This window comes from Sminthopsis crassicaudata, chromosome 2 (assembly GCF_048593235.1).
Source record: "Sminthopsis crassicaudata isolate SCR6 chromosome 2, ASM4859323v1, whole genome shotgun sequence".
NCBI lineage: Eukaryota > Metazoa > Chordata > Mammalia > Dasyuromorphia > Dasyuridae > Sminthopsis > Sminthopsis crassicaudata.
Window position 1 is genome coordinate 215,232,980 of NC_133618.1, and position 26,495 is coordinate 215,259,474.

The following is a 26,495-nucleotide window of genomic DNA, read 5'->3' on the forward strand; positions in this document are numbered from 1 at the left end:
ATCTCCTCTGGTTTTAGTTTCGCTAAAATTTGGATAAATAAGTTTCTGTGCCATTTGCCATTTATGCTCATTGTGGGAGAGGATCAAGCCTTGAATATAGAATTTGGAATTCCCCTTCTCCCAATGAGATAAAGAGGTGAGAAGTTAGATTGAACATTATCATTTCCCCCATACTCATATATTTAAAGGAGCAGATAAAAGTCTATCTTGGTATCTCTTTTCTCTTAGGAGAACAAATGGCCTCTGGTCTTCAACATTCTATTTCTCCTTCTGGAAGGAGTTAAAGTTTCCATTGGATAAAGTGGGAAGACCAGGCCAGAATTTTTCTATTTGCTCCCCTAAATAATACTAGACTGGAAGGACGTAATAGGGTTCAGTCCAACTTCTGATCTCTGTGTCTTTACTGGGGGCAAGAGGGAACCCCAGATCCTTTCCCCACCAAATGCCAGTTCCACAATGAGCACAAATGATGACTAGCAAAGAAATCCTTTTATCTGTATTATAGCAAAACAGAACCGGAGAAGGTGTGCCTAGGGAGGGAAAGGCTCTCCCGCTGGGAATGAGGGAACTCGGTTCAACCAAGAGCTATAGATCTAAGCTAACGGAACAACTCCACGGAGTTTCCAGTAAAGCTAGCTGGAGATGGGGACATGGGAGCCAGTCCTCTCGTGTGTGTCAGTCTTTTCCTTCAGCAACCTGGAATAGGGTTGGTCTCTTTCATCTTGTCTCTTGAAGCAAGAAACCAAAAGTCCCCAAAGAGATTTAAAGAGTCCTAAAGAACACTTGAAGCTTAAGATTCCCATAGAGGCCTGGGAAGGCTCTCCCACTCTCAACCAGCCGCTCGGCCCCTTACGGGCAGGATGTTTATACATTCATAAGGGCTGTGGGATGGGAGTCACATAGAGGGGACCTGAGCCTCCGGGAGGGCCTGCTGAGGGCCTCTGCATGGATGAAAGATTGGGCATTTGGGCTGGAGACTGTCACTGCTCGGGCGCTGCCGCGGAGGGCCGGTGCCCGGGCAGTAGGAGTTCGTGAAGCTGGGAAGGGGCGGCGGTCCCTAAGGGAAGGACAGGGGATTTCCCCGCACGTCCCAGGAGAGTGCTCATTGCCCAGCTGGTTTGGCTCACTTAAGGTCACATGTGTCCATTCAGGCTGTCTGCAGACAGAACGGCTTCTACTCCTTCAACGTGCAGAGCTGGTTCAGCCTCCATAAGACCGTGCGGCCCCTGGTGAAACGGGTCTGCGACACCAGCCGCCTCGCCTGCAGCAAGACCTGCTTAAACTCCGCCGACGTGGGCTTCGTCATCGATGGCTCCAGCAGCGTGGGCACGGGGAACTTCCGCACCCTCCTCCAGTTTGTGGCCAACCTCAGCAAGGAGTTCGAGATTTCGGACACGGACACGCGCGTCGGGGCTGTGCAGTACACCTACGAGCAACGGCTGGAGTTTGGCTTTGATAAGTATGGCAGCAAGCACGATCTCCTGAATGCCATCAAGAGGGTCAACTACTGGAGCGGCGGGACCAGCACGGGGGCCGCAATCAGCTACGCCCTGGAGCACCTCTTCAAAACATCCAAGGCCAACAAGAGAAAAGTCATGATCCTCATCACGGACGGCAGGTCTTATGACGATGTGCGAGTACCGGCCATGGCCGCTCATCAGAATGGTAAAGCCGCTTCATCCTTCTAGGGAGGGCAGTGAGAGCTGGGTGACAGCGAGCCGCCCTGGGTTCGGCCCATGCCCCTTACCCTCTCAGAGCTCTGGGCAGGGTCTGAGAGTCCCGCTGGCTGCGTGGTGCAGCCGTACAGTGCTGGGCCCCAAATCCAGGTCCGGCCTCAGGCTCTTATTAGCGGTGTGAGCCTGGGCAAGTCACTTTGTCCCCGTTTCCTCATCTATAAAATAGGGGAAACAATAGCACCTCCCTCCCCTTGCTGAGATAGTACTTTTAAAGTACTTAGCACAATGCCTGGCGAACAGTAAGCACTGTATACATTGTAGCTATCGTCGTCTCATAAGTTGCAGAGAAAATAGCAAGAAGCATGGGTAGTTACGTCTGAGCTACTAAACAACAAAGTGAGAAGGGGAAGAAAGGGCTCAGCTCTGGGTTCGCACTGATTTTTTCTGGCACTTGTCAGGAATCAAAAGGAATGGTCTCGCCATGATATGGCTATTCATACTCACACTCACAATATCAGTAGGCAACAGTGAGCCTCATTGTCGATGTCTGTGGGCAGTGATACGGGAGCATTCTGGTTTGTGGGTTTATTAGTCTCTGATGACATCACCCCCCACACCAGGACCTTCCTTCTGGGAACAGAGAAATTATGCTCTTCAGTCCTTCTTTGTTCTCAAATCCTACAGACATAAAATATTGAACAATGGCTGACATTTATCTAGAGTTCTGAGCATTAACAAGATATTGAATTCTCACAACAAGCCTCTGGGCAAAAATTTTTTAAATGAATGTTAATTTTTTTTAAGAGTACCAAAAAAATGGAAATGTGTTTTGCATGACTTCATATGTGTAATTGGTATAGAATTTCTTGCCTTCTCAGTTGGAAAGGAGTGAATTTGGAACTTAAATTTTTTAAAATTAATATGCGGGTATTATGGGCATGCCACATCACTTATGAAAAAGCTGATACTCAGAAAGAAAATTTGCCCGCATTCAGTCAACAAATGATTATCAGAGCCAGAATTCAAATTCCAGTCTCTCCCAACTGTAGGTTGGGTCCTTTTCCCCATATACTATAGTGCTCACACTGAAAGGGACTTTAGAAATTGTGAATTCAGTCCCCATACTTTACAGGTGAAGAAACTGAGGCACAAAGATGGATTCTAAAGAAGCAAAATGATGGACTGAACATTGGCAGAGCAGAATCTAATCCTGGTTTTGCCACCAACTGTCTGAACTTAAGCAAATTACCTCACCTCTAAAACTGTTTTTATATCTGTAAAAGGAGGGAATTAGATTGGATCTGGTGTTCTTAACCATGTCCATGAACTTCCCTTTTTAATATTTTTATAATTTATTTCAGTCTAATTGGTTTCCTTTACAATGCCATACATTTTCCTTTATGCATTTAAAAGCAATATTCTGAGAAGGGGTGTACAGGTTTTCCCAGACTACCAAAGGGACACAAAATATGTTAAGAACAATGGTAAAATCACATTGAACAACAGGGGAAAAAGACATTGGAACTGAGCTAATAAACATACTTATAGATTGAATTCAATTGAATCTTGATTTCACCATTTACTGACTGTGTAACAGCTTTCAAGGCAGCCAGTGGTGTTATAGATAGAATGAGGGCTTGAAATTAGGAAGACCAGAATTCACATTCTGCATCTGACGCTCCTTAGCCCTGGAAGTCTAGACAAATTATTTGGTCTCTCAAAGCCTCAATTTCCTCATCTGTTATAAAAATCAACACAAGTTAACATATGTAAAGTACTTTGCAAACTTTAAAACTCATATATTTATTTTCCTTTATCTTGAGGCAGCCAGATAGTACTCAACTTAGAGTAAGAAAGGCATGAGTTCAAATTCAACCTCAGATAGTTAGCTGTGTGATCATGAACAAGTCACTTTATCTCTCAATTTTCTCATCTGTAAATTGGAGATAACAATAGTACCTACCTCTCAGGTGTGTGGTAAGGATAAAAATGAGTTAATATTTGTAAAAGGCTTTGCAAACCTTCATGCACTATATAAAAACTAGCTATCATTATCATTATTAATTTTGGAGTTAACCTCTCTTATCCCATTTCCTCCACTATAAAATGGGATTCATAAATTTAGAGCTGGAAATAATCTTAGAGTTTCTAATCCTACTCTCTTATTTTACAGACAAAGAAACTAAGGCTGAGAGAGGTTAAATAATTTGCCCAAAATCATGTAAACATTCTCAGCAGAGCTAGAATAATGATATTTACTCTACCTACCTCCCAGAGCTATTTCAAGGGACAAATGAGATGTGAAAGTGCTTTGTGACCTGAAGACATTTATAAGCTGGTAATTAGCTAATTCATAAGGGCATTAGAATTAGTAGAATGGGGAGGAACACTTTCTTGAGTACTGGGAGAGCAGTGATTATTCTCCCCTGAGTATTATGATATTTAGCATTAGCAGATACAAAACTTCACAAAGACTTAGCATGAGAAAAAGTAATGATGTTAAGCTGGGCAGCTGAGAACAGGCTGTCATCCCCTCCAGGAGAGACAGTGAAGGGCTTGGGGTTTGAATTCAAAAAGCTGAAGGGTTCCAATCTGCACACTGCCCATTACCTTTACTACCCAACTCCAAGCAAAGGGCTGCTCTGGGATCAGAACGAATGGGCCAAGCCTGGCAGTTTGTAGCAGGATTTGGGTACTGAACCAGGAATTCATGGTATACCAATAACCAGGCCTGGGTCACTACTAAGAAGAGAAGGATGGGTAGAAAGGGAAAGGGAAGGAGAAGAAAAAGAAGAAAAAGAAGGGAATGGAGAAAAGAAGGAAGAGGCAAGGAAGAGAAGGAAGAAAGAGAGGAAGGAGAGGAGGAGGAGAAGGAGAAGGAGGATAAAGAAAAGGAGGAGTGGGAAGAAGAAAATGAAAAGGGGAAGAAGGAGGGTGAGGGGGAAGAAAAGCAGAAGGAAGATGAGGAGGAGGGGAGGAAGAGAAAGGAAAGAGGAGGAGGATGAAGAAAAGAGGGGAAGGAGAAAATCAAAGAGGGGGAGAAGAGGAAAGAAAATAGGAAGAAGGGGAGAGGAAGGAGACAGAAGAGGATGAGGAAAAGGAGAAGGGATGCTTATAGGTGGATAGTCAGATTCTGTACCCTTTACATTTGCCCCCAGCTCAAACATAGCACTGTAAGGGAGTCTGTAGGAACAAGAAAAACCGAGCAACTGTTTTTCCTCTGGCAACTATCTGCAAGAGCTGCCAGCCGGTCCACAAGCATTTATTAAGTGTTCATAAATGTATCAGAAGCGGTCTGGTGTAGTGTTCAGAGAGACAGACTTGGAGTCAGGAACAACAGGGTTCTAGACTAGATTCTTATTCAGATATGTGACTCTAGACAAGTCACTTAACCTCAACACATCAGGAAATTCTCTGTAGACTTAGAGTAGCAGAGAAGATGCCAATCTAAAATAATAGACAAAAGTTTCTTATACCAATGATAGGTCTGCTCCAAAAATAAAGCAGAAATTTGCTAGACACTAAGTTAGCCCCTAAGATTTGAAGACATCTGGAGAGAAGCCTGGAGAGACTATTAACACTCAAAGAATTTTTAGAAGCTGAAGCACCCTTGGAGATCCTCTGGGCATCCCCCTAGAACATACTTGACAGATGGTCATCCATTCAATCTCTACTTGACTGCTTCCAATAAAGGTGAACTCATTACCCATACAAGGCAGTCCATGCCATTCATGGACATCTCTAACTGTTAATTAGCTTTTCCTTGCACAATTTCATTTCCATCTGTTGGTTTTTGCTCTTTCCTGTGGAGCAACAGTGAACAAGTCTTCTTGCTCTTGCCCTATTTTACATGACAGCTCTTTAAATTTTTTTACTAAGTCTCATTGTCTCTGGGCAATTATATATTCTAAGTTTCTTTTAGCTTTTGCTATTAGAAATTTTCCAGGTCCCTCATTATCTTGGTGACCCTCCTTTAGATATCTTCCAGCTTGTTGTTGTCTTTCTTAAAATATGACACACCTATAGTGTAGTAGCCTCATAAATAAGATATTTTTAATTATATATTGTTATTTTTAATGAGTCCTCTTTTTTTCCTTTTCCAGAAAGGTCACATTGACAGGAAAATGAAGGAAATATGCATCTGACATATTTCTGACTGGAAAGGATAGCTAACAATTTTGCATGGTAAAATTTCAGCAGAATAGAATATTGGGCTAAATCTAACTTGATGAAATTTTAATAGTCTGCTGGTGAACTAACAATTATCAAGAACCTATGATATGCCAGCCACTGTGCTAAGGACTAGAGAGAGATACAAAGAAAGACAAAAAAATAGTGTCAACTTTCCAGGAACTCACAATCTAATACAGGAAACTATTCAAATAGCTAGATACAAACAAGATAGATAAATAAGATAAACTGAGGATAATCTCAAAGGGAAAGCATCAAAATTCAGGACTAGAAAAGATTTCTTGCAGAAGATGATACTTTAACTGAGATTTGAGGGAAGTCAGGGATGCTAGGAGATGCAGATGAATAGGAAGAGTGTTCTAGGCATGGGAGACAGTCAGTTTAAAAATGTCTTTAGCATGGACCTGCATGTCACAGTATTGCAGAGTACATGGAGAGGAACAGGGTGAAACAAGAATGGAAAAGTAAGGAGTCTAGTTTTGAAAGGCTTTGCAAACCAAACAGAGGATTTCATATTTGATCCTGGGAGTACTACAAAGGATAAATGTAAAGTCTTACATTTGGGTTCCAAAAGTCAATTTGACCCACATAAATTGGGGAGAGCTTTGGGTAAATTACAATTCATGTGAAAAAGACTTGAGGGTTTTAATGGACTGGAAGCTCCATATCGTAGGCAAGAGAAGCTTCTATAGATAAGAAGTCCTTTCAGTTTCAATATCCCTTAAAAGTGAAAGTCGTTGTTATGCTCCCTACTTTAAAGAAATAAGTCAGCTTATTTTATCAAGGAACCCAAATGAATTAGTGTCTGATGGGGTTCTATGTATTATAACAACAATAGCATTTATACAGCACCTACTATGTGCCAGGTACTAAATATTTACAAATATTATGTCACAATAATTTCTAACAGTCTCAGGTATTTAGTCCTCACAAGAACCCTGGGAGATAGATGCTATCATTATCTTTATTTAAAAGTTAAGGAAACTGAGGTAATTTACATGGTCAAATAATCAGCCACCATTTATTTACTTCTAAATAATGTTCCTAGATAAAAAGAAGAAGAAAAAGAAAAAAAAAAAAAAACAGTTCCTGCCCTCAAAGAACTTACATTTTAATGGCGGAGACAAAAAATACATAAATAGGTACATACACTATGGATGCAGAGCAAGTGGGAAGTACAGAATATAAAGAGAAAAGGCATTAGCAAGTTTGGGGGGGGAAGCCCCAGGACAGGCTCCCTGGAGAAAACCTTGGCTGAGCTGAGTCTTGGAGGAAGCTAAGGATTCCAAGAGGCAGAATTAAGGGAGAGAGAGGTTCCCAGGCACCAGATGGGAATTGGAGTGTCCTGTCCAAGGAACCACAAGGAAATGAGGGTGCAAAGGCCAGAGGAATCACAGAAGGAAATATGTGTAAGAAGATTAGAAATGTAGGAAGGGGCTAGGTAATGAAGCTGTAAATGCCAAATGAGATATGTGATCTAGAATTAATAGGGAGCACGGGCAATTTGAGAAGGGATGGCATAGTGGGGCCTGTGCTTTAGGAAACTATTTCACTAGTCCAGGCGAGAAATGATCAAATGTACTGGAGTGTTAATTGTGGGAGGGACATGTATTCAAAACATATGGAGGAAGAAGTAATATTTGGCACATAATTGCTCAGTGTTTTAAGGTACACAGACCACTTTGTTTTCAAACTGTGTGAGATAGGGGAATGCAAGGAAGGAAGTAGGGGAAGGGATAGGAATAAGTTATGAAACAGGAACCAGTGCTTAGAGCTTTTACAAATTTGATCTCATTTGATCCTCAGGATAATCCTGCAAGGTAATATTGTTATTCCTATTTTACAGATTAGGAAACTGACTTGCCTAGTGTCACACAGATAAGTGTCTGAGGTCAGGTCTGAACTCAGGTCTTCTTATTACAATAACAGCATACTGATTATGTGTGCACTAGAGAACCATTACAATACCATGCTAAGTACTAAGTATATGTAAACTAAAGGACCATTATTTCATCAATCCACTGAGTTAACACCTTGTTGTAAGTATTCTTGTATACTTCTCCAGTGTTCAAGCCCTCTACATATTAAATTTTTCTGCTGCTGGGAATCCTGCTGCTGCTACCACCTAAAGTAACTATACCAGCTTTTGCTGTCAAAGAAGGTTGATTGCCCCATCATCACAGGCTTCCAAACTAGTATCCATTCACTTACGAGAACAACAGATTAGGTAGGGGAAATCACATTAGACCTCCATGCTGAGAGGGGAAGGTCTTTGCTATAGTTCCTGATTCCTCTCAACGATTCAAAAACTGATCCGTGTGGATCCAGACTCTTTTAAATTGAAAGACCCTGAGAAGAAGTCAACGTGTAGAGCAGTCAACACCTCAGTTATGTCTTTATACTCAGCTTATTATACTTGGGGAAATTAAGGAGGAAGTAATAGAAAATTGCTTTTCTCTTCCAAAAGATGGCAAACTGGGAAGGGAGAGGGAAAGAGTTTGCAACTTAAAGACAACTTAATTTACAAAAGCAATTTAAGTCAAAACAACATTAGTGAATGGAAGGCAACATTAGAGAAGACACAGTTTCTGTCCGTAAGAGATTTTCAACCCCAGTGCTAGATTTGCAGTCTTCTGATGGATTGCTGATTCTCAGCATAGAGTTTAGCTAAAGGTTAGTCATAGAGACTCCATTCAATGGTCTTAACTCCTCTCAATTCTTTTCTCTCAGGGGTGATCACCTATTCTATAGGAATCGCTTGGGCAGCTCAAGATGAATTGGAAGTAATCGCTACTCACCCTACCAAGGACCACTCCTTCTTTGTAGATGAGTTTGATGACCTCTACAAAGTTGTTCCCAAGATAATCCAGAACATTTGTACAGAGTTCAACTCCCAACCACGGAATTGAGTCAAAAACACCTCTGAACAGGTAGCTTCTCCAATAGTCAAACAAGAGCCACTGAAATGTTTTTCAGAGGGTCCCTGGCAAAGTTCCAAAGGATATTAGTCCCAGGATTCTTCAGACACCTTTCACCCTTAGGAAAGGCTCACTTATTAGTTGGGTGGAGGTTCATGCCTTTTTCTTTTTCTTTTATTTAGCTAGCTTCAAAACTTGGTGTTAGGTTGGGAGAAAGCCAACATTTCTAGAATGAACCAAATTGATAAGCCCATGTATTTGGAACTCATGCTTCGCCATCAGAAGAAATGTTTTTATTAGAGTAGTGATTCCATGACAAGGTGAGGCTGGGCCTTTGGGTAGATGAATAAATATTTCCATTAGCAAATCTCTTATTTTAATTGTTGTGTTCATCTTGAGCTTGTATCATGATCATATGGATTTGTTTTATTAAATGCTTAAAAAATTAATATACAAAGTGGCCTGATGTTGTGTCATGTTTTTATAAAAGTCCCACATTTGTATTTATTTCTCACAGTTAGAAAGTTATGATGTTCTGTTTCTAACATTTCAGAGTATATGAATTGCTCTCCCATCTCTATACTATAGAGGGTATTATACCCAAAGAAAATGCCACCAAAATGACAAAAAGAAAGAGAGAACTATTGTTCTGGAGTCTAATTTATGCTTATTTTCCCATTTCCTGACCCCCTTTTCACTCTATTCACCCTATTGCTGCTTCTGCCTAAAGCTACTAATGACTAAGGACCATTAAGCAATAGCTCTATGGCCTAGTCATTCAATGATTCTAAGTTAGTGTGAAACATTTCACTAGTCAGTGAGCTTAGTTGTCACATTCATTACAATCACAAAGGCAATAGTAACTCTCTTTTAATGGGATGACTTTCTTCAACTCTAAGTATTTGACCATCCACTCTACTGGCAATATTTAATTCATTAATCATCAAAGAAATGTCTGATGTTTTCAAGATACTGTCAGACACTGAGATAAAAAACCAAATAAGATGTGCCTAAATGTAGTGTCAGCTACTACAATCCCATGAGTGGGAAATGGCAAACCACTTTGTTATTTTTGCAAAGAAAACTCTAAATGGGTTATGAAGAGCTGCACACACAGCAGTAACAGTCATAAAGACAGACTTATTCAGATAAGGATAACTGAGATAAAACCATAAGTGTTTAGATTTAATTATGGCTTTTTTTTTTCCTAGAAAAATACAATTCTTTATTAAGATCACTTTGTATACTAACAGCACTATAAGAGTAGTATAAATAATACGAAATAAGATTTACCTGAATTCTTAAGTACAACTGCCAGCTTTCTCACATTAAACTTCATTATATAAAAGGACAGTACAGACAACACTGTAATAGAGCCAAAGACCTAGATGTGAGAGGAATTAGAGAGTATCTAATCAAACTAATTCATTCAAGTCTCTGAACTTCAACAAATTCCAGAAACTGCAGATATATTTTCAAAGTCACTGTCAATAACCTTTAATAAAATAGAATTCTAGATTTAGGCAGATATCTTGTTTTTTTTAAGTATGGAAGGGGATACAGATAGTAGATGGATTCCAGAAACTACAATTAAGAAAAAAAAATCTGGAACATATTAGGAAACAGATAGTACTAGAAGACAACATGGGTTCATGAAGAATGTCACCTTAAATTAAATTTCTTAAGGTTGCTCATTCAACAGATAACATTCAGAGGCATGATATGTATTGATTTTAGTAAAGCATTTGATAAAATCTCTAATAAATATGCTCATAAGTGAAACATATAAACAAGTACTAGATATTGAACTAGCCCTATAGTCCAGTCAGTTCAAGAAGCATTTAAGATAAGATACAAAGGATATGAAGAAAGGGAAAAAAAAAACCCAGTCCCTGTTCTCAAATAGCTTATAATCTAATGGGGGAGAGATACTATCAACTGTGTACAAACAAGATATACACAGTATACTGGAGATCACCTCAGAAGGAAAACTCTAGCATTGTGGAGGATCAGAAAAGTATTCTTGAAGAGAATGGGATTGTGGCTTAGATATGAAGTATGGAAGCCAGGAGAGAGATAAAGAAAATTCCAGCCACGAGGAACCATCAGTGAAAATGCTCAAAGTTGGAAGATGTTGTGTTTTGTGCAAGGAACATCAAGAAAGCCAGTCTCCTTGGATAACTGAAAACGTGGAGGGGAGCAGTGTGTAAGAAGACTGGAAAGGTTAGAGGTGGCCAGTTTGTGAAGGATTTTGAAAGCCTAAGAGAATTTTATATTTGATCGGATGGCTTATAAGGAGCCACTGGAGTTTATTGAGTAGGGGCCTAACATGGCTAGACTTATACTTAAGGAAATCATGTTGAGAGCTGAGAGACATTTAGATCAAGTAGAGAAATAGCTAGGGTGAGAGAGGCTTGAGGTGGAGAGAATAACTAGAAGGCTGTTGCATAAAGCTGGTATGAAGGGTGCTAGCATCAGAACAGACAAGAGACATATACAAAAGGATTTTGGCAAGATAATTAATATGAGGTGATTATGGGAAAGGGAAGAGTCAAAAATGATATCCATAGCTGTCTGAATAGAAAGATAATGGTACCCTTGATAATAATAAGGAAATTAAGAAGGGAGGAGGGTTTGGGATAAAAGATAATGAGATCTCTTTGGGGATGTCAGTATGCAATGTCCACATAACATCCACTTTGAGATGTCCAGTAGACAGTTGGAGATACAAGACTGAAAGTCAAGAGAGAAATTAGGACTACATAAGAATAATCTACATATGAATCCTTAAGAGCTGAAGAACTTATCAAGTCTAATAGTTTTAAGGGAGAAAAGAAGACCCAAAAGGACCCTTCAAGATAGTGAGCATGGCCTAGCTGAAGATTCAGCCCAGGAGACTGAGGAGTGGTCAGACAGATAGAGAACCAAGCACTCACACGCTCTTTTTTTGGTCTGTTCCTCCCTTCCTTCCTCCCCCCCCCCCTCTTTTTCCCCTCTCTCCTCTCTCTCTCTCTCTCTCTCTCTCTCTCTCTCTCTCTCTCTCTCTCTCTCTCTCTTTCTCTCTCTCTCTCTCTCTCTCTCTCTCTCTCTCTCTCTCTCTCTCTCTCTCTCTCTCTCTCTCTCTCCTCCCCTCTCTTTTCCTTTTTCATTCTCTTTCTTCCTCCCTCCCTCCTTTTCATTTTTTTCCTCTTTCTCATTCTCTCTCACCTTCCTTCTCTCTTTTTCTCTCTCTCCCTCCCTCTTTCCCTCTCTTTTTCTCTCTTTCCTCTCCCTCTCTCCTTCCTCCCCCTCTCTCTCCCTCTTTCTCTTTTTCATTCTCTCTTTCTCTTTCCCCCTTCCTCTCTCTTTTTCATTCTTTTTCTCTTTTTCTTTTTCATTCTCTCCCCCTCCCTCCCTCCTTCTTTTTCATTTCCTTTTTCTTTCTCTTTCTCATTCTCTCTCCCTCCTTCCTTCTCTTTCTTCCTCCCTCCTTCCCTCTTTCCCCCCTCTCTCTCCTCTCCTTCTCACTCTCCCCTCTCTCCCTCCTTTTCTTTCCCTTCCTCTCTCCCTCCCTTCCTCCTTCTCTCTCCCACCCCCATTAAGTGATAAACACTATCATAGGCTTCAGAAATGTCAAGGAAGATAAGGACTCAGAAAAAAACAATTAAAAGATCATGGAGGTGAAAAGGAGGGGGGAATCCAAGATGATGGAGAAAAGGCAGTGACTTGCCTAAGAATTCTCCCAAACCCCACCGAATACTTTTAAATAATGTCATAAAATACCCACAAAGGAACATGATGAAATAATTTTCCAGTCAAAGCCAACTTAGAAGGTCAGCAGGAAAGGTCTGTCATTCCTGGGTAAGAGGGGAGCACAGGCCAAACCAGCACAAACCTAATCCCAGCAAACCAGGAGCAGGTCTTGGGAGTCACTGAATCAGCAGTAGCAGCAAATGCTTCCAGAACTCTCAGCCCACAGACAGTAAGGGGGGTTGAACAACTGATTAGAAGAAATTACAGGGTTCTCTTTGCTAGCACTGAGGCAGGACTCTGCTTTTCCACACTCAGATTCAGATCAGAGTCCTGAGGAAGAGTACTAGCACACTAGAGTTTGTGGCTGCAATGGAGCAAGGACCCTTGTCACAGTTCCAAAATAGAAAGAGTGCTTGTGGTTGCTCACCAGAAGAGCACACTTCTCCTTAGATCATACCAGCATGGAAAAACTGAAAAATTACACATGTCTAGAAGTATCCCTGAAAACAGCTGTACAAAACTCTGAAGGAAGAGCTCTTCTTCCTGTAGAGAGCCTCCCCAACTCTGACCTAGAATAGACTCCTCTTCCTCCAGAGAACAGCCCCAACTCTGGCCCAGAGTATACTCCTCCAGGCCCAATGTTGCTTCTTTTATCCTCCCAGAGAATGGGCGTGGAGTAACTCAGGGGCTTGTGGGAAAAATACTTCAACCAATCAACTTGCTCCTCTCAAACATATAAACTCCTCCCCAGAAGTTCAAAGGAGTAAACTCCCCTTAAAGGGTGGAACCTAAGGATGTGAACTAGAGAATTGTTAAGTACTGACTTAGCACTTAGTAAGAACCTAATATCTCATTATCTCATTGGCACTCAGTAAGAACCTAACAACTAAGGATAGTGCATTGTCCCTACCCCACCCCCAAAGCAGAGCCCTACTTTAACAAAGAGTTAAAAGTTAAGAAATAGACTGGGAAAATGAGCAAACAATAGGAAAAAATTCTGACCACAGAAAGTTACTATGGTGACAAGAAAAATCAAAACACACACTTGGAAAAAGATAAAAAAAAGTCAAAGCTCCTACATTCAAAGTCTCCAATAAAAATATGAATTGATCTTGGGTCATGGAAAAATTAAAAAGGAATTTTGAAAATCAAGTAAGAGAGCTAGAAGACAAAATGGAAAGATAAATAAGAATGATGTAAGAAAATCACAAAAAAACAAAAAACAAAAAAACAAATCAACAGCTTGATGGTAAAGAAGACACAAAAAAATACTGAAGAAAATAATACTTTAAAAAACAAACTAGGCCAAATGGTAAAAGAGGTGCAAAAAGCTGAGAAGAAGAATGGCTCAAAAAGCAGAATTGGCCAAATGGAAAAGGAGGCATAGAAATTCACTGAAGAAAAAAAAAAACTCCTTAAAAATAGAATGGGCCAAATGGAAAAGAAAATACAAAAGCTCCCTGGATAAAATAATTTCTTAAAAATTAGAATTGAACAAATGGAAGCCAATTACTTTATGAGAAATCAAGGACCAAAAATCCCCCCAAAGAATGAAAGAATGTGAATTATCTTACTGGAAAAACAATTGACCTGGAAAACAAATCCAAGAGGGATAATTTAACAATTATCGCATCATCTAAAAGTCATGATCAAAAAAAGAACTTAGACTTCATCTTTCAGGAAATTATCAAGGAAAACTGCCTTAATATTCAAGAAAGGGAAAAGGAGAGATAGAATGGGATAAATTATCTCAGATTAAAAAGGCAAGAAATAACTTTTACTATGGAGGCTAAGAAGGGGGAGGTTAATGGGTAATTAGTAAAACTTACTCATCAGAATTGGCTCAAAGATGGGATAACATACACACTCAATTTGGTATAAAAATCTATATTAATCCTTCAGGAAAACAGGAGGAAAAAGGGAATAAGAGAAGGGGGATTGGAGTGATATGGAAGGGAGGGCAGATTGGGGGAGGGAATAGTCAGAAGCAAAATACTTTTGAGGAAGGACAGGATAAAATGAGAGAGAGAACACATGGGGGTGAGGAAATAGAATGGAGGAAAATACAGTTAGTAATAATGTGTGAAAAAAATTTTGAAGCAAGTTTCTCTGATAAAGGCCTCATTTCTCAACCATATAAAGAATTTGTAAAAAACAAGAGCCATTCCCTAACTGACAAATGATCAAAAGATATGAACGGTTTCTGGATGAATTAATCAAAGTTATAGTCATAAGAAAAAATGCTCATTATTGATAGAAGAAATGCAAATTTAAAAAGTCTGTGGTACTCTCTTATAGCTATTAGATTTGCTAATAGAATAGAAAAGGGAAATGGCAAATATTGAAGGGAATGTGGGGAAAATTAGACATTAATGCATTGTTGGAATTGTGAGCTGATTCAACCACTCTACATAGTAATTTGGAACTATACTCAAAGGGCTATAAAACCATGCATACTTTTGACCTAGTAATAGAAACAAACAGAAATAGACAGAAATAAAAAACAAACAAAAAGGATAAGTACCTAAATGTACAAAAATATTTGCCCTTTTCTGGTCACAAAGAATTAGAAATCAAGTTTTATTCAAGAGAAGAGCTAAAAAGAACCATCAAAATGATATGACAACTAAAAAAGCTAATTTACACAAGTCATCATTTGTACCATAGATTATCCAATCACAGGAAGAGTTTCACTGTACTTTGTGCATAGTCAAATTTTATCTGTAGAATTTATTTTTAGAGATATACCTTAAGAAATAATTTAATTAAAATCAGAGAATGATGATATGATTATAAAGATCCTGGAAAACGTATCATGAGAAGAACAGTTGAAGGAACTGAAGATACTTATTTTGGACAAGGAAAATAAAAAAAAAGAGCACAATAACTATCTTTAAATAATTGAAGCCTTGTTCACATTGGAGGGGTAAGAGGATTTGGTCTATTTAGTTCTAGAGAGGTTCTAGAATATGATTTTAAAAAGGCTAGACTCAAAATCAGTGGGTAGATTCCAGAGAGAAACAGCTCCATCTAATGTATAGCACATGTTTTGGAGTTATCCACTTACATCTTACCTCATAATAGCAGGTTAGGTCATGATAGATGGCTTCTGCTTCTCCTCTCAAGGTTATAGAGTTTTTGAGGGCCTGGAGCTAGTTTTCTAATGCTGTAGCTCACAAGCCCCTATTGGTGTGCTTCCCCAAATATTACTAGTTAATAATCTTTGAGGCAACCAGACTTAGGTAGCTTTCAGGAATAGATACTTATTAAAGATAATAAAAACATTTGGGCATAAAACATCTTCCCAAACTGGGGCACACTCTATTGTAGATACATACAGAGCACAAGGAAAAGCAGGTTCAAATTTGGAAAAAAGAGTTACTCAAAGTTCCTAAAAGTTCTTTTGATGGAAATCCTTTTTCTCCTCTTTGCAAGACTTTCTTGAAGTTCCCTTCAGGCAGGTGTAGCTTTCTGTTGGGCTTTCTGTAGACTCCTAAAGCTCTTTCCTCAAAGCATTTGGTTTGTGCTCAGGTTTAGATTCAAAGACCATCACCAACTGTTCCAGAGACACTGTTTGGATATCCATGGGAAATCCAAAATCTTCAACCTTTTGAAATCCAAAAGGTGTGAGGAAAGAAAAAGCCTCTTCTCTTGTTCCCCCACCAGGAAATTCCCTTTCAAGGACTTGCCTAGAATTACTCTTTGCCTTTTCTTGCCACTGATATATTAGAATTTGAACTAATTTTCTATTTTAATGCAATACTGAGCCGCCTCAACTCATCTTACTACACTTCCTGTGTAGTATTCTTTCATTTAATCCAATAACCTCCTTCTCAATTTGATTAACTACATTGTTCCCACTGAGTTCAACACCCTTTGGCTGATTGATTCAGTCACTAGATGAGATATGTTGTCATTTTATAAAGATATCTTGCTGTCCACATCTTCAGTTGGGGTGGGAGCAATTGATTCAATTGGTTTTTCCTTCCCTTACATAAGGAAGGATTTTCAAATACTTGTACAACAGTGGAATATGGATTACCTTGGAAAGTAGTAAAGTCCTTATCACTGACAATATTCAAGCAGAAACTGGATGACCATCTGTTCGGAATATCATAGAAAGGATTCTTATATTAGGTGAGAGGTGATTAAATTATCATTAAAGTTATTTCCAGATCCAGTTTGAGAGGGGGCAAAGAATAATTTTTCTTCTTCATGGGTACAACAAAGTTAAAATGATCACAAAAACCATATTGGTCAAACTTTATGAGACAATAACATCTATGACAATTTTGTGGAAAGGGAAAACCAAAAAACTACTCATTGATTTGAACATTTTTGATCATCTGTGAATTTCCATGATATTGGTACTATGCCATTTATAGCATCAAGAGATTTACAGCTGGAAGGAGTGCAATTCACAAAAGGTCAACTAGTGCAATCTCCTCTTTTTATTGATTAAGAAACCATCTCAGAGAAAGGAAATGACTTCCCCTAAATTAGGATAGGCAATTAGCACTGGTTGGGATTTGAACCCCAGTCTTCTGGTCCTTCCACTGTACTATGATCATCTTTCTTTCTGTGGTAGAGAAGTGGTGTGCAAAGCAAAAATTATCCACTAGAAAAAAAAATGCCACTACCAGATAAAGGTTACACATAAAATGTGAAATTTCACTTCATAGTGGGAGTATTTAGCATTTCTCCATATGAAACTTAGATTCATTTAATTCTTCCACATGACTAATGTAAAATAACTTAGTCATGGAAAAAAATAAATCTTCATGATTTTTACTTGGGGTTTAAAAGCATACATTTGAAACCTCACTGCTCAGTCTGCTCCAGTTACTCTGGGTGTTCTGACTGACTCAATACTTTAACAAGTCTATCTCCTACATTCAGATTATTTTCCTCTTGCCTTAGGCAATCAGTAGAGTTGACTACTGAAGTTGCCAAGTAAAGAAAGGATTTTGGCCAAAATGCACTGGTTCTATAGGGCCCCTCTGCTAGATGACGCACTCTCATTTTTAAACAAATTTTTAGACACCTTCTACTAGTCTTTCTTAAAATCTATTTATTTATTTTTAATGGCATTTTAATTTTCCTCTCACATACATGTCAATGAAATTTTTATCATTTATTTTATTTTATTTTAAAATTTTTTATTAAAGCTTTTTATTTATAAAATATATGCATGGGTAATTTTTCAACATTGACCCTTGTGTCCAAATTTTCTCTTTCTTCCTCCTACCTCCTCCCCTAGATGGCAGATAGTCCAATACATGTTAAATATATCATTTAATTTTATAAGATTTGAGTTCCAAATTTTTCTCCTTTCTTCCTTCCTCTAAATGGTAGGCAATTTAATAAAAGTTGTACATATGGTATCATGTAGAATATTTTCATATATTTCCATATTAATCATAGTTGTGAAAGAAGAGATCAAAAATTAAAAAAAAAACCACATGAAAAAGAACAAAATAGAAAAAAAGTGGCCTTTGATTTGCATTCAGGTTCCAGCACTTCTTTTATCTGAATGTGGATAGCATTCTCCTTAATGAATCCTTTGTACTTGTCTTGAATCACTGTATTATTGAGAAGAGCTAATCATTCATAGCTGATCATCCCAGCGTGTTGCTGATACTGTATATAATATTTTCCTGGTTCTGTTCATTTTACTTTGTATCTGTTCATACAAGTCTTTCTACATTTTCCTTGAAATGTGCCTCTTCATTATTTCTTATTGTACAATAGTATTACATTTTAGGGGTGGAGCCAAGATGGCAGAGAATAGACAGGACTTTGCCTGAGCTCTCCCTGGCTTCCTTCAGAATGAATATTAGATCAAGCCTCTGAATATATTTTATATTTTATAATGACTCCACAAATATTTGGAGTGTAGCAAATTTCCAGGAGAAGATATCTTGGAAGGACTTCAGCATAGGTCTGTCTCAATTGGTCAGGGAAAGATGCAGTCCAGCACAAGTACAGTGCAGGGAGGCCAGGGTGTAAAGGCTTCATGTGGAGAATATACTGGGAGGCTCTTCGCCAAAAAACAGCCACATTGGCTATTCTGTCCTGGTTCAGAAGGCCAGTGAATCAGCAGACTAGTGGTGAGACCTCCAACCCAACTACAAAAAGCAAATAGTGAGTTCTTGAATTCCAGCATAATAGACAGGACTTGACCAGGTCCACCCAGTGCAGGGAGGAAGCCTGCAGCAGCAGTAGCCTCAGTGTAGGCAACTTGAAGCCCCTGTCATCCTGTAAAGGAAGCTGGGGATAATTTCCCCTGTGGCCTCAGAGCAGACCTTAACCTTTAAAAATGATCAAAAAGCAAAACAAAAACAAAAATAAAAAGAGCTCTGACCACAAATATTGGATATATAGATTATGGAGACAGGGAAGAACAGAACTCAACCCTGAGGACACTAAAAGCAAAATGCTTCAAGATGAAACTTCAAAGGGGTATAGTGGTCTCTATATCAAAAGGCTCTCTTGGAAGAATTCAAATAGAATCTTAAAAGAGAGTCAGAAGAAAAATGGGAAAAGGTGATGAGAGTTTTGCAGGAAATTTTGGAAAATGAAACACAAAAATTGACTGAAGAAAACCTCTTCTTAAAAAACAGGTTTGGTGAAATGGAAAAAGAAAACAACTTCTTGAAAAATAGAATTGGTGAAATGAAAAAAGAGAACAATTCCTTAAAAAATAGAATTGTGAAATGAAAAAAAAAGAGACAATTCCTAAAAAAAAATAGAGTTGGTGAAATAGGAAAAAAAATCCAATGAATAAAACAACTCCTTTAAAAGTATATATGGTCAAATGCAAAAGGAGGTTAAAAAAGCTAACTGAAAAAAAATAATTCATCAAAAATTAGAATTGAAGAAATGAAAGTGAATGATTCAATGAGACATCAAGAATCAGTCAAACAAAACCTATATATATATATATATATACATATATATATATGTATATATATATATATATATATATATGAAAATATAAAATACCTCCTTTACATCCAGGAGTAACAATCTAAGAATTATTGGACTACCTGAAAACCACAATGAAAAAAGAGCATGGATAACATCTTTCAAGAAATCATCAAGGAAAACTGTACTGATATCCTAGAACCAGACAGTAAAATAGCCATTGAAAGAATCCACCAATCACTGCCTAAAAGAGACTCAAAAATGAAAACTTCAAGAAATATTGTAGCTAAGTTCCAGAATTATTAGTTCAGGAGAAAACACTGCAAGCAGCTAGAAAGAAACAATTCAAAAATCAAGGTGCCACAATAAGAATTACCCAGGACTTACCAGTTTCTACTTTAAAGAATCAAAGGGTCTGGAAGGCAAAGGAGCTTGGACTGCAGCTGAGAATCAACTATGCAACAAAACTAAGCATTATCTTTCAAGGAAAAATATGGACATTGAAATGAAATAGGGGATTTTGAATTATTTCTGATGAAAAGACCAAAACTGGATAGAAAATTTGATGTTAAAACATAGAACTCAAGAGAAACTTAAAGTAAAAAGGGAAGGGGGAAAAAGCTATTTTTTTTTTAAGCAAGAGCATTTTATTTTCAAAATATATGCAAAGGTAGTTTGTTTGGAGTTTTTGTTTTGTTTTGTTGTTGTTGCTATTTTTTGCTGAGGCAATTGGGGTTAAATGACTTGCCCAGGGTCACACAGACAGGAAGCATTAAATGTCTGAGGCCACATTTGAACTCAAGTCCTCCTGACTTCATGGCTGATGCTTCATCCACTGCACCAACTAGCTGTCCCACAAAAGATAGTTTTCAACATTTATCCTTGAAAAGCCTTGTGTTCCAAAAGTTTTCTCCCTCCTTTCTGCCCACCCCTTCCCATAGACAGAAAGTAATATATGTTAAACATGTGCAATTCTTAAAAGCTATGTTTTTTAAAGGTTAAAATGTTTACATCCCTACATGAGAAGATGATATGTATATCTCTTGAAAACTGTATCTTTGATACCATATTTAGAAGGTATAGTTTAAGTTGATATTAAAAAAACAAACAAACAAACAAACAACAAAAAAAAAAAAACTAGGGATGGAAAAGCGATTGTCCTGAAAGAAGAGGAAAGGGAGGTAAAATGGAGCAAATTCCATCCCATGAAAAAAAGCACAAAAAACCTGTTACAGTTGATGGAAAGAAGAAAGGGGGATGAATATTGTTTAAACCTTATTTTATTTGGCTGAAATAGGGAATGTCATATGTATTTAGTTTCACACTCATTAGGGAAGTAGGAGGGGGGAAAGGAAAGGAAAGAAAGAGGCTAATGAAAAGGAACGAAGACACCAAAGGAGAAAAAGATAAGAAAGGGGAGAAGGGCTGTAAAAGAGAAGGGCAGATTGGGGAGATGGTGGTCAGAAGCATAACACTGGTGAGGAGGGAAAGGGGGAGAGGAAAAGGAGAAGTATAACTTGGGGGAAAAACAGGATGACAGGAAATACAGAGTTAGTAATTTTAACTATCAATGTGAATGGGTTGAATTCTCTTTTAAAACAGAAATGGATAGTAGACTAGATTAAAAGCCAGAATCCTACAATATGCTTTTTACAAGAAATATATTTGAAGCAGAAAAAGATATATAGAATAAAGGTAAAAGGTTGGGGCAAAATCAATTATGCTACAGTTGAAGAAAAAAAAAAAACCCAGGGACAGTGATCTTGATCTCGGATCAAGCAAAAGCAAAAATAGATTTAATTAAAAGAGATAAGGAAGGAAACTACATGTTACAAAAGGATACCATAGATAATGAAGTCATATCAATACTAAGCCACCAAGTGGTATAGCATACAAATTTCTAGAGAAGAAGTTAAGAGAGTTGCAAGAAGAAATAGATAGCAAATGCATACTACTGGGAGATCTCAATCTCCTTATATCAGAACTAGATAAATCAAACTACAAAATAAACAAGAAAAAAGTTAAGGAGGTAAATAGAATTTTAGAAACTTTAGGTATGATAAGCTTGGGAGAAAATTGAATGGGGATAGAAAGGAATATACTTTCTTCTCAGAAGTACAGGAAACCTACAAAAAATTGACCACATGTATTATAGCATTAAAAAAAAAACACCTCACAGTCATATGTAGAAAGGCAGAAATAGTAAATTCATCCTTTCCTGATCATGATGCATTAAAAATTAAATGTAATAAAAAGCCATGGGAAAATAGACCAAAACATAATGGGAAACTAAATAATCTAATTCTAAGGAATGAGTGGGTGAAACAACAAACAATAGAAACAATAATTTCATCCAAGAGAATGATAATGAGATAACATAGAAAAATTTATGGGATGCAGCCAAATAAATTCTTAGGGAAAAATCTTTATCTCTAAATGCTTACATGAAAAAAAAAAAAAAAAAAGAAAGAGAAGATCAATGACTGGGCATGCAACTAAAAAAGCTAAAAAAAGAATAAATTAAAACAACAACAGTAAACTCATCCCTTAGGTTATCTTCAAAGTGCCATTCTTTTGTACTGATCTAAGATATGTAGATACATAAGCAGGATGACCATTTTGAAATAACCACCCTTTCATGATTTTTCATGCAAGAGGGTTTATGGGGATTTGGGGGTGAGAGGGAACAGAGACAAAATGCAATTGAAATTATTGATAATCATTTTACCTTGATCATTACAAGGGATCTCAGTTAGAACCTTGTCCTAAAATGTGGTATTTAGATGAAACTGATTTATCACTAAAATTAGAATATACCAGCAAAACCTCAGTTGAAAAGCGAGATGAAAGGTCTCCTGGTAGAAGACAGGAGAAATTTAATGTTTTGTATTAATTTGTTTTCAATTTGACAAGCATTTATTAAGCACCCATTATAAGAAGGCACTGAATGGGATTATATTTAGAATACAGAGACTCACTCAAGAAACTTACATTCTACTACAATAGCCTTCTCTCCATCTGCATGAATTTTGTGAATCTAAGACTGTTCCCATTCTAAATGAAATAATTGGAAGAAGACATACAAAATTACAAAGGTTATATTGATTCACATCCTATTTGCATACATATGGTATAATGAGAGTTACTTGTGCCTGTTAAGTTGGCCAATTTTTTTTGGTGTGTGAAATAATGCTACTAGAAGATCATAGCTTTTTTGAATTAGGGATCAGAGGAATTCCAATTAATTTCAATTATGTCAATTCAAGTAGAAGTAATTGTATTGTTATCCCAAATACAAACTGCACATTTTCACCAGTAAGCATTTATGAATTGTATATAGCAATACTTTACTTCTGTGCTTTAAATAAAAAAATCAATGCTAATTTAAAAGCATAAGGAAAATTTCCCAATTAAGAACTATTTAATGAACAAGAGCAAATAGTCTTGAAAAAAATAAATACAATTAAGAACCACCTTAAAAATGTTCAAAGTCACTAAAATTAAGAGAAATGTCCATTTAAACAATCTTGACATATCATCTTATACCTATTTAAGCCAGCAAAGGTCCTTTAAGATGGAAAGGCTTATAATTGGGAGGACTATGGGAACATAGACATGTTAATTTTGGAGTTTTATATATTAGTTCAGTAATTATTAAAAACAATTTAGAATTAGTACTAATAATAATAGCTAACATTTACATAGTGCCTACTATATGCTAGACACAGTGCTAAATGCTTTATAAATATTGTCAGCTAGTAACTTGTTCATATACTTTGATCCAGAGGTCCTGTTATTGAAATTATTTCCAAAAGAACATAATGACAGCAAGAAAAATCCAAAATGTAGAAAAATTCTGATCATAGAATTATTTGTAAAAATTAGTAGCTATAAACAAAATGTGGGTATACTTGATGACTGAACAAAGTATTACAAATGAATAAAATGGAATATTGCTGCATGATTAAAAAAAGATTTATATAAAGAATTAAGAAAAATGAACTCATTTTACAAATGGAAACCCAAAATCTTCGCCGCTAACTCCTAAATTGAGCTTTTCTTGGTAGTAAAGAAAAATAGTTAAATAAAATCAACTGTCTGTGTTGGAGAAGGAGGAAGTGTAGTATTGGTGGTGGGGGGCCCTTCTGCAAGCCCTCTTCAAAACTACAGCAAGTTCCTGTGATCCTATTGGGATAAGCGTCTAGTCATATCCATAGCTCATGAATCCCCATTGTTGCTTCTTTGACAATATCAGACAAAATAATCATTAATTCAAAATGAAGACTATTGACAAAACCAAATAACTAGAAAAAGTAGGGAATTGAATCAGACTTTAAATATTCTTACACTCATTCCAAATAACTATTGTCCTCATGTGTAGTCATCTCAACTTTGTATTTGTCTTATTTCTCACAAGAAGAGGGAGACATATCACCTATCAATCGAAGAAAATTGTTTGGGAAATTCACTGCAGCATAAGCAACAGATCACTGAAACCCAAGACACGTTTGGAAAACATCATTTCTTGGAATAGGAACTCAATGAGATGCAGAAGTTCAGGACACTTATTCTTTTCCAGTCTTTACCCACTTAATTTCTCTGTTTCTCCAATTCTATTTCTCATCCTTCGTGAGATTTTCTGTCTAGGTCCAAACATATGGAAGACTTGACTAAAGTGACAGAGTGAAGAAATAAAAAAAAAAAAGATCTAAACAAACAATTACAACAATGTGCATAAAGTCATCATAAAGAGGTCGTAGAATCCTGACCAAAAGCAATGGTCAGTGCTCCCATAATGCCAGTTAAAAGTCACATCCCTCCTTTATGTTAATAAATAACTTGTTCTGAACCTGTGATTTTACTTTAAAAAAAAAAATAAAATAAAAGGAACTTCTGATGAGGAAATTCCTTCTACCAATTCAAATTCAAAGCTGTTTGCGATTGGTAATCTTAGAGGGAACACTGAGAAGTTGTGACTCACTCAGCTTGGAAGCAATATTTGTCGGAGATAAGACTTGAACTCAGGACTTCTTATGTGCAAAGACAGTTATCTTCTGTACCCAGCTGACAGAAACTTGGTTCTCTTCAGAAAAAGTTACTTTCCTACCAAAACTCTCTAGGACTCAATTTTCCTCTCATCTCCTCCCTACTCCATAAATAAGTGAAAAAACTCTATGCCATGAATTAATAGGAAAAACCTCCTCATCCCATTAATTAGTTAACGAAAAGCAAATGTAATAAGTGCTTACCATATGCAAGACAGTGTATTAACAGCATGTAAAAAAATTTAACATTCATTGTTATAATAATAACTTCTTATTTTTCAAAACTATGCAAAGATAGTTTTTAACAATCATCCTAACCTTGTATTCCAAAATTTTCTCCCTCTCTCTCCACCTCTGCCCTTCCCTAGAGAGCAAATAATTAAATATAGGTTAAACATGTGCAATTCTTCTAAATATATTTCCATATTTATCATGCTGCACAAGAAAATCAGATCAAAAGGGAAAAAATTAGGGGAAAAAACAAGCAAGCAAACAATGACAATAGTAATAAAGGTGAAAATATTATATTGTGATCCATATTCAATCCCTGTAGTCCTCTCTCTAGATATAAATGGCTCTCTCCATCACAAATCTATTGGAACTGGCCTGAATTATCTTATTGTTGAAAAGAACCAAGAAGGAACTTACGTTTTAATAAGGGAGACAACACAGAGAGGAGCTGTAACTAGGAAAGGGAGTGTGTGGGGGTGGTGAGAATGGGGAATTGAGTGGGTGAGAAGAAGGGAGGGCTCAATCTTTTAATATTAAAATTAACAGATTACAACAATGCTAATATATTACCAAAGCAGCTAGGTGGTGTAGAGTGCTGTGCCTGGAGTCTGGAAAACTCATCTTCCTATATTCAAATGTGGCCTCAGATACTTATTAGCTATGTGACCCTAAGTCACTTAACCCTGTTTGCTTCAGTTACCTTATCTGTAAAATGAGTTGGAGAAGGAAATGGCAAACTATTCCAGTATCTTTGCCAAGAAAACCCAAAATGAGGGTCACAAAGGGTCAGACAAAACAGAACAACAGCATATCCATGATCTTATTCTAATATTGCGAACATGATCCAGCACTCTAAAATCCTTTACTACTATCGTGGAAGAATGTTTTTATGCTGTGTGTACTTTGTACTATGGGTACTCTGCACCCCACCCCTGCCCCTCCCTGACTTCAATAGCACTTTGCTTTCCTAGTTATTCTTCTACTTTGTTGACTGTTCCTGGGTATTCTCTGATAGATCATCATCCCCCTTCTGTCCTGAAAGAGTATATCTTTTCCAGAGATTTGTCCCAAGCATTCATCTTTTTAATCTCTACAGTCTCATTGTTAATAATCTAATCAATTCCCATGACTTCAAGTATTGTTTTTTACATGACTAAAAATCTCTATATTGAGCCCTGATCACTGTCCTAATAAACTCGTTTATTCTCCAATCCTCTGGCCATTTATTCTATTCCCATGTGTACCTAGTCAAATCCCAATCCTGGTTTATTCTAACCAGGTCTTTTTCCAATCACCTGGGCTGATGAATGATACCAGAAGAAAGAATATGAGTATGTCAGCTGGATCCATTATACACCTAATAATGGCACCTACCTGTCAGGGTTGTTGTGAAGATAAAGTGAGATAGTATTTATGAAGTGCTTTGTAAATTGTATAAAGCTAACTATTATTATCTACATAGATAGCTATTGTTTCTTTCTATGTAATAGTTGATCAGCTTCTTTTTCCTGCTATTACCTCTTCTCCTTGGGTTTTTATGATTCTACTGTCTCTGGGCTCTCTTCCTACCTGTCTGACTATTCCTTTTCAGTATCATTTGATATATCAGAGTTCATAACTCCCCTCTAACCAAGGGTATCCATCAGGGATGTTCCTGGCACTTCTCTCCTTAATCTGTCTCATAGATCTCATTAGCTCCTATAGGTTATCCGCTCTATGGAGATGATACCTCTATGTATCTAGTTCTAATCTCCCTTTTGAGCATCCAGTTGGAG

At 37.4% G+C, this 26,495-nt stretch overlaps 1 protein-coding gene across 3 annotated transcripts in view; it reads left to right on the top strand.

Annotated features, from left to right (window-relative positions):
* VIT (vitrin) overlaps positions 1-9,242 on the top strand; it is a 152,159-nt gene extending 142,917 nt beyond the window's left edge. For all 3 annotated transcript variants that reach the window (XM_074288180.1, XM_074288181.1, XM_074288182.1), the window contains 2 exons: positions 1,152-1,665; positions 8,598-9,242. In XM_074288180.1, coding sequence (XP_074144281.1) covers positions 1,152-1,665; positions 8,598-8,776 — 693 coding nt within the window. In that variant the 3' untranslated portion in view covers positions 8,777-9,242. The remainder of the gene's footprint in view (positions 1-1,151; positions 1,666-8,597) is intronic.
* The last annotated feature ends 17,253 nt before the right edge of the window (positions 9,243-26,495 follow it).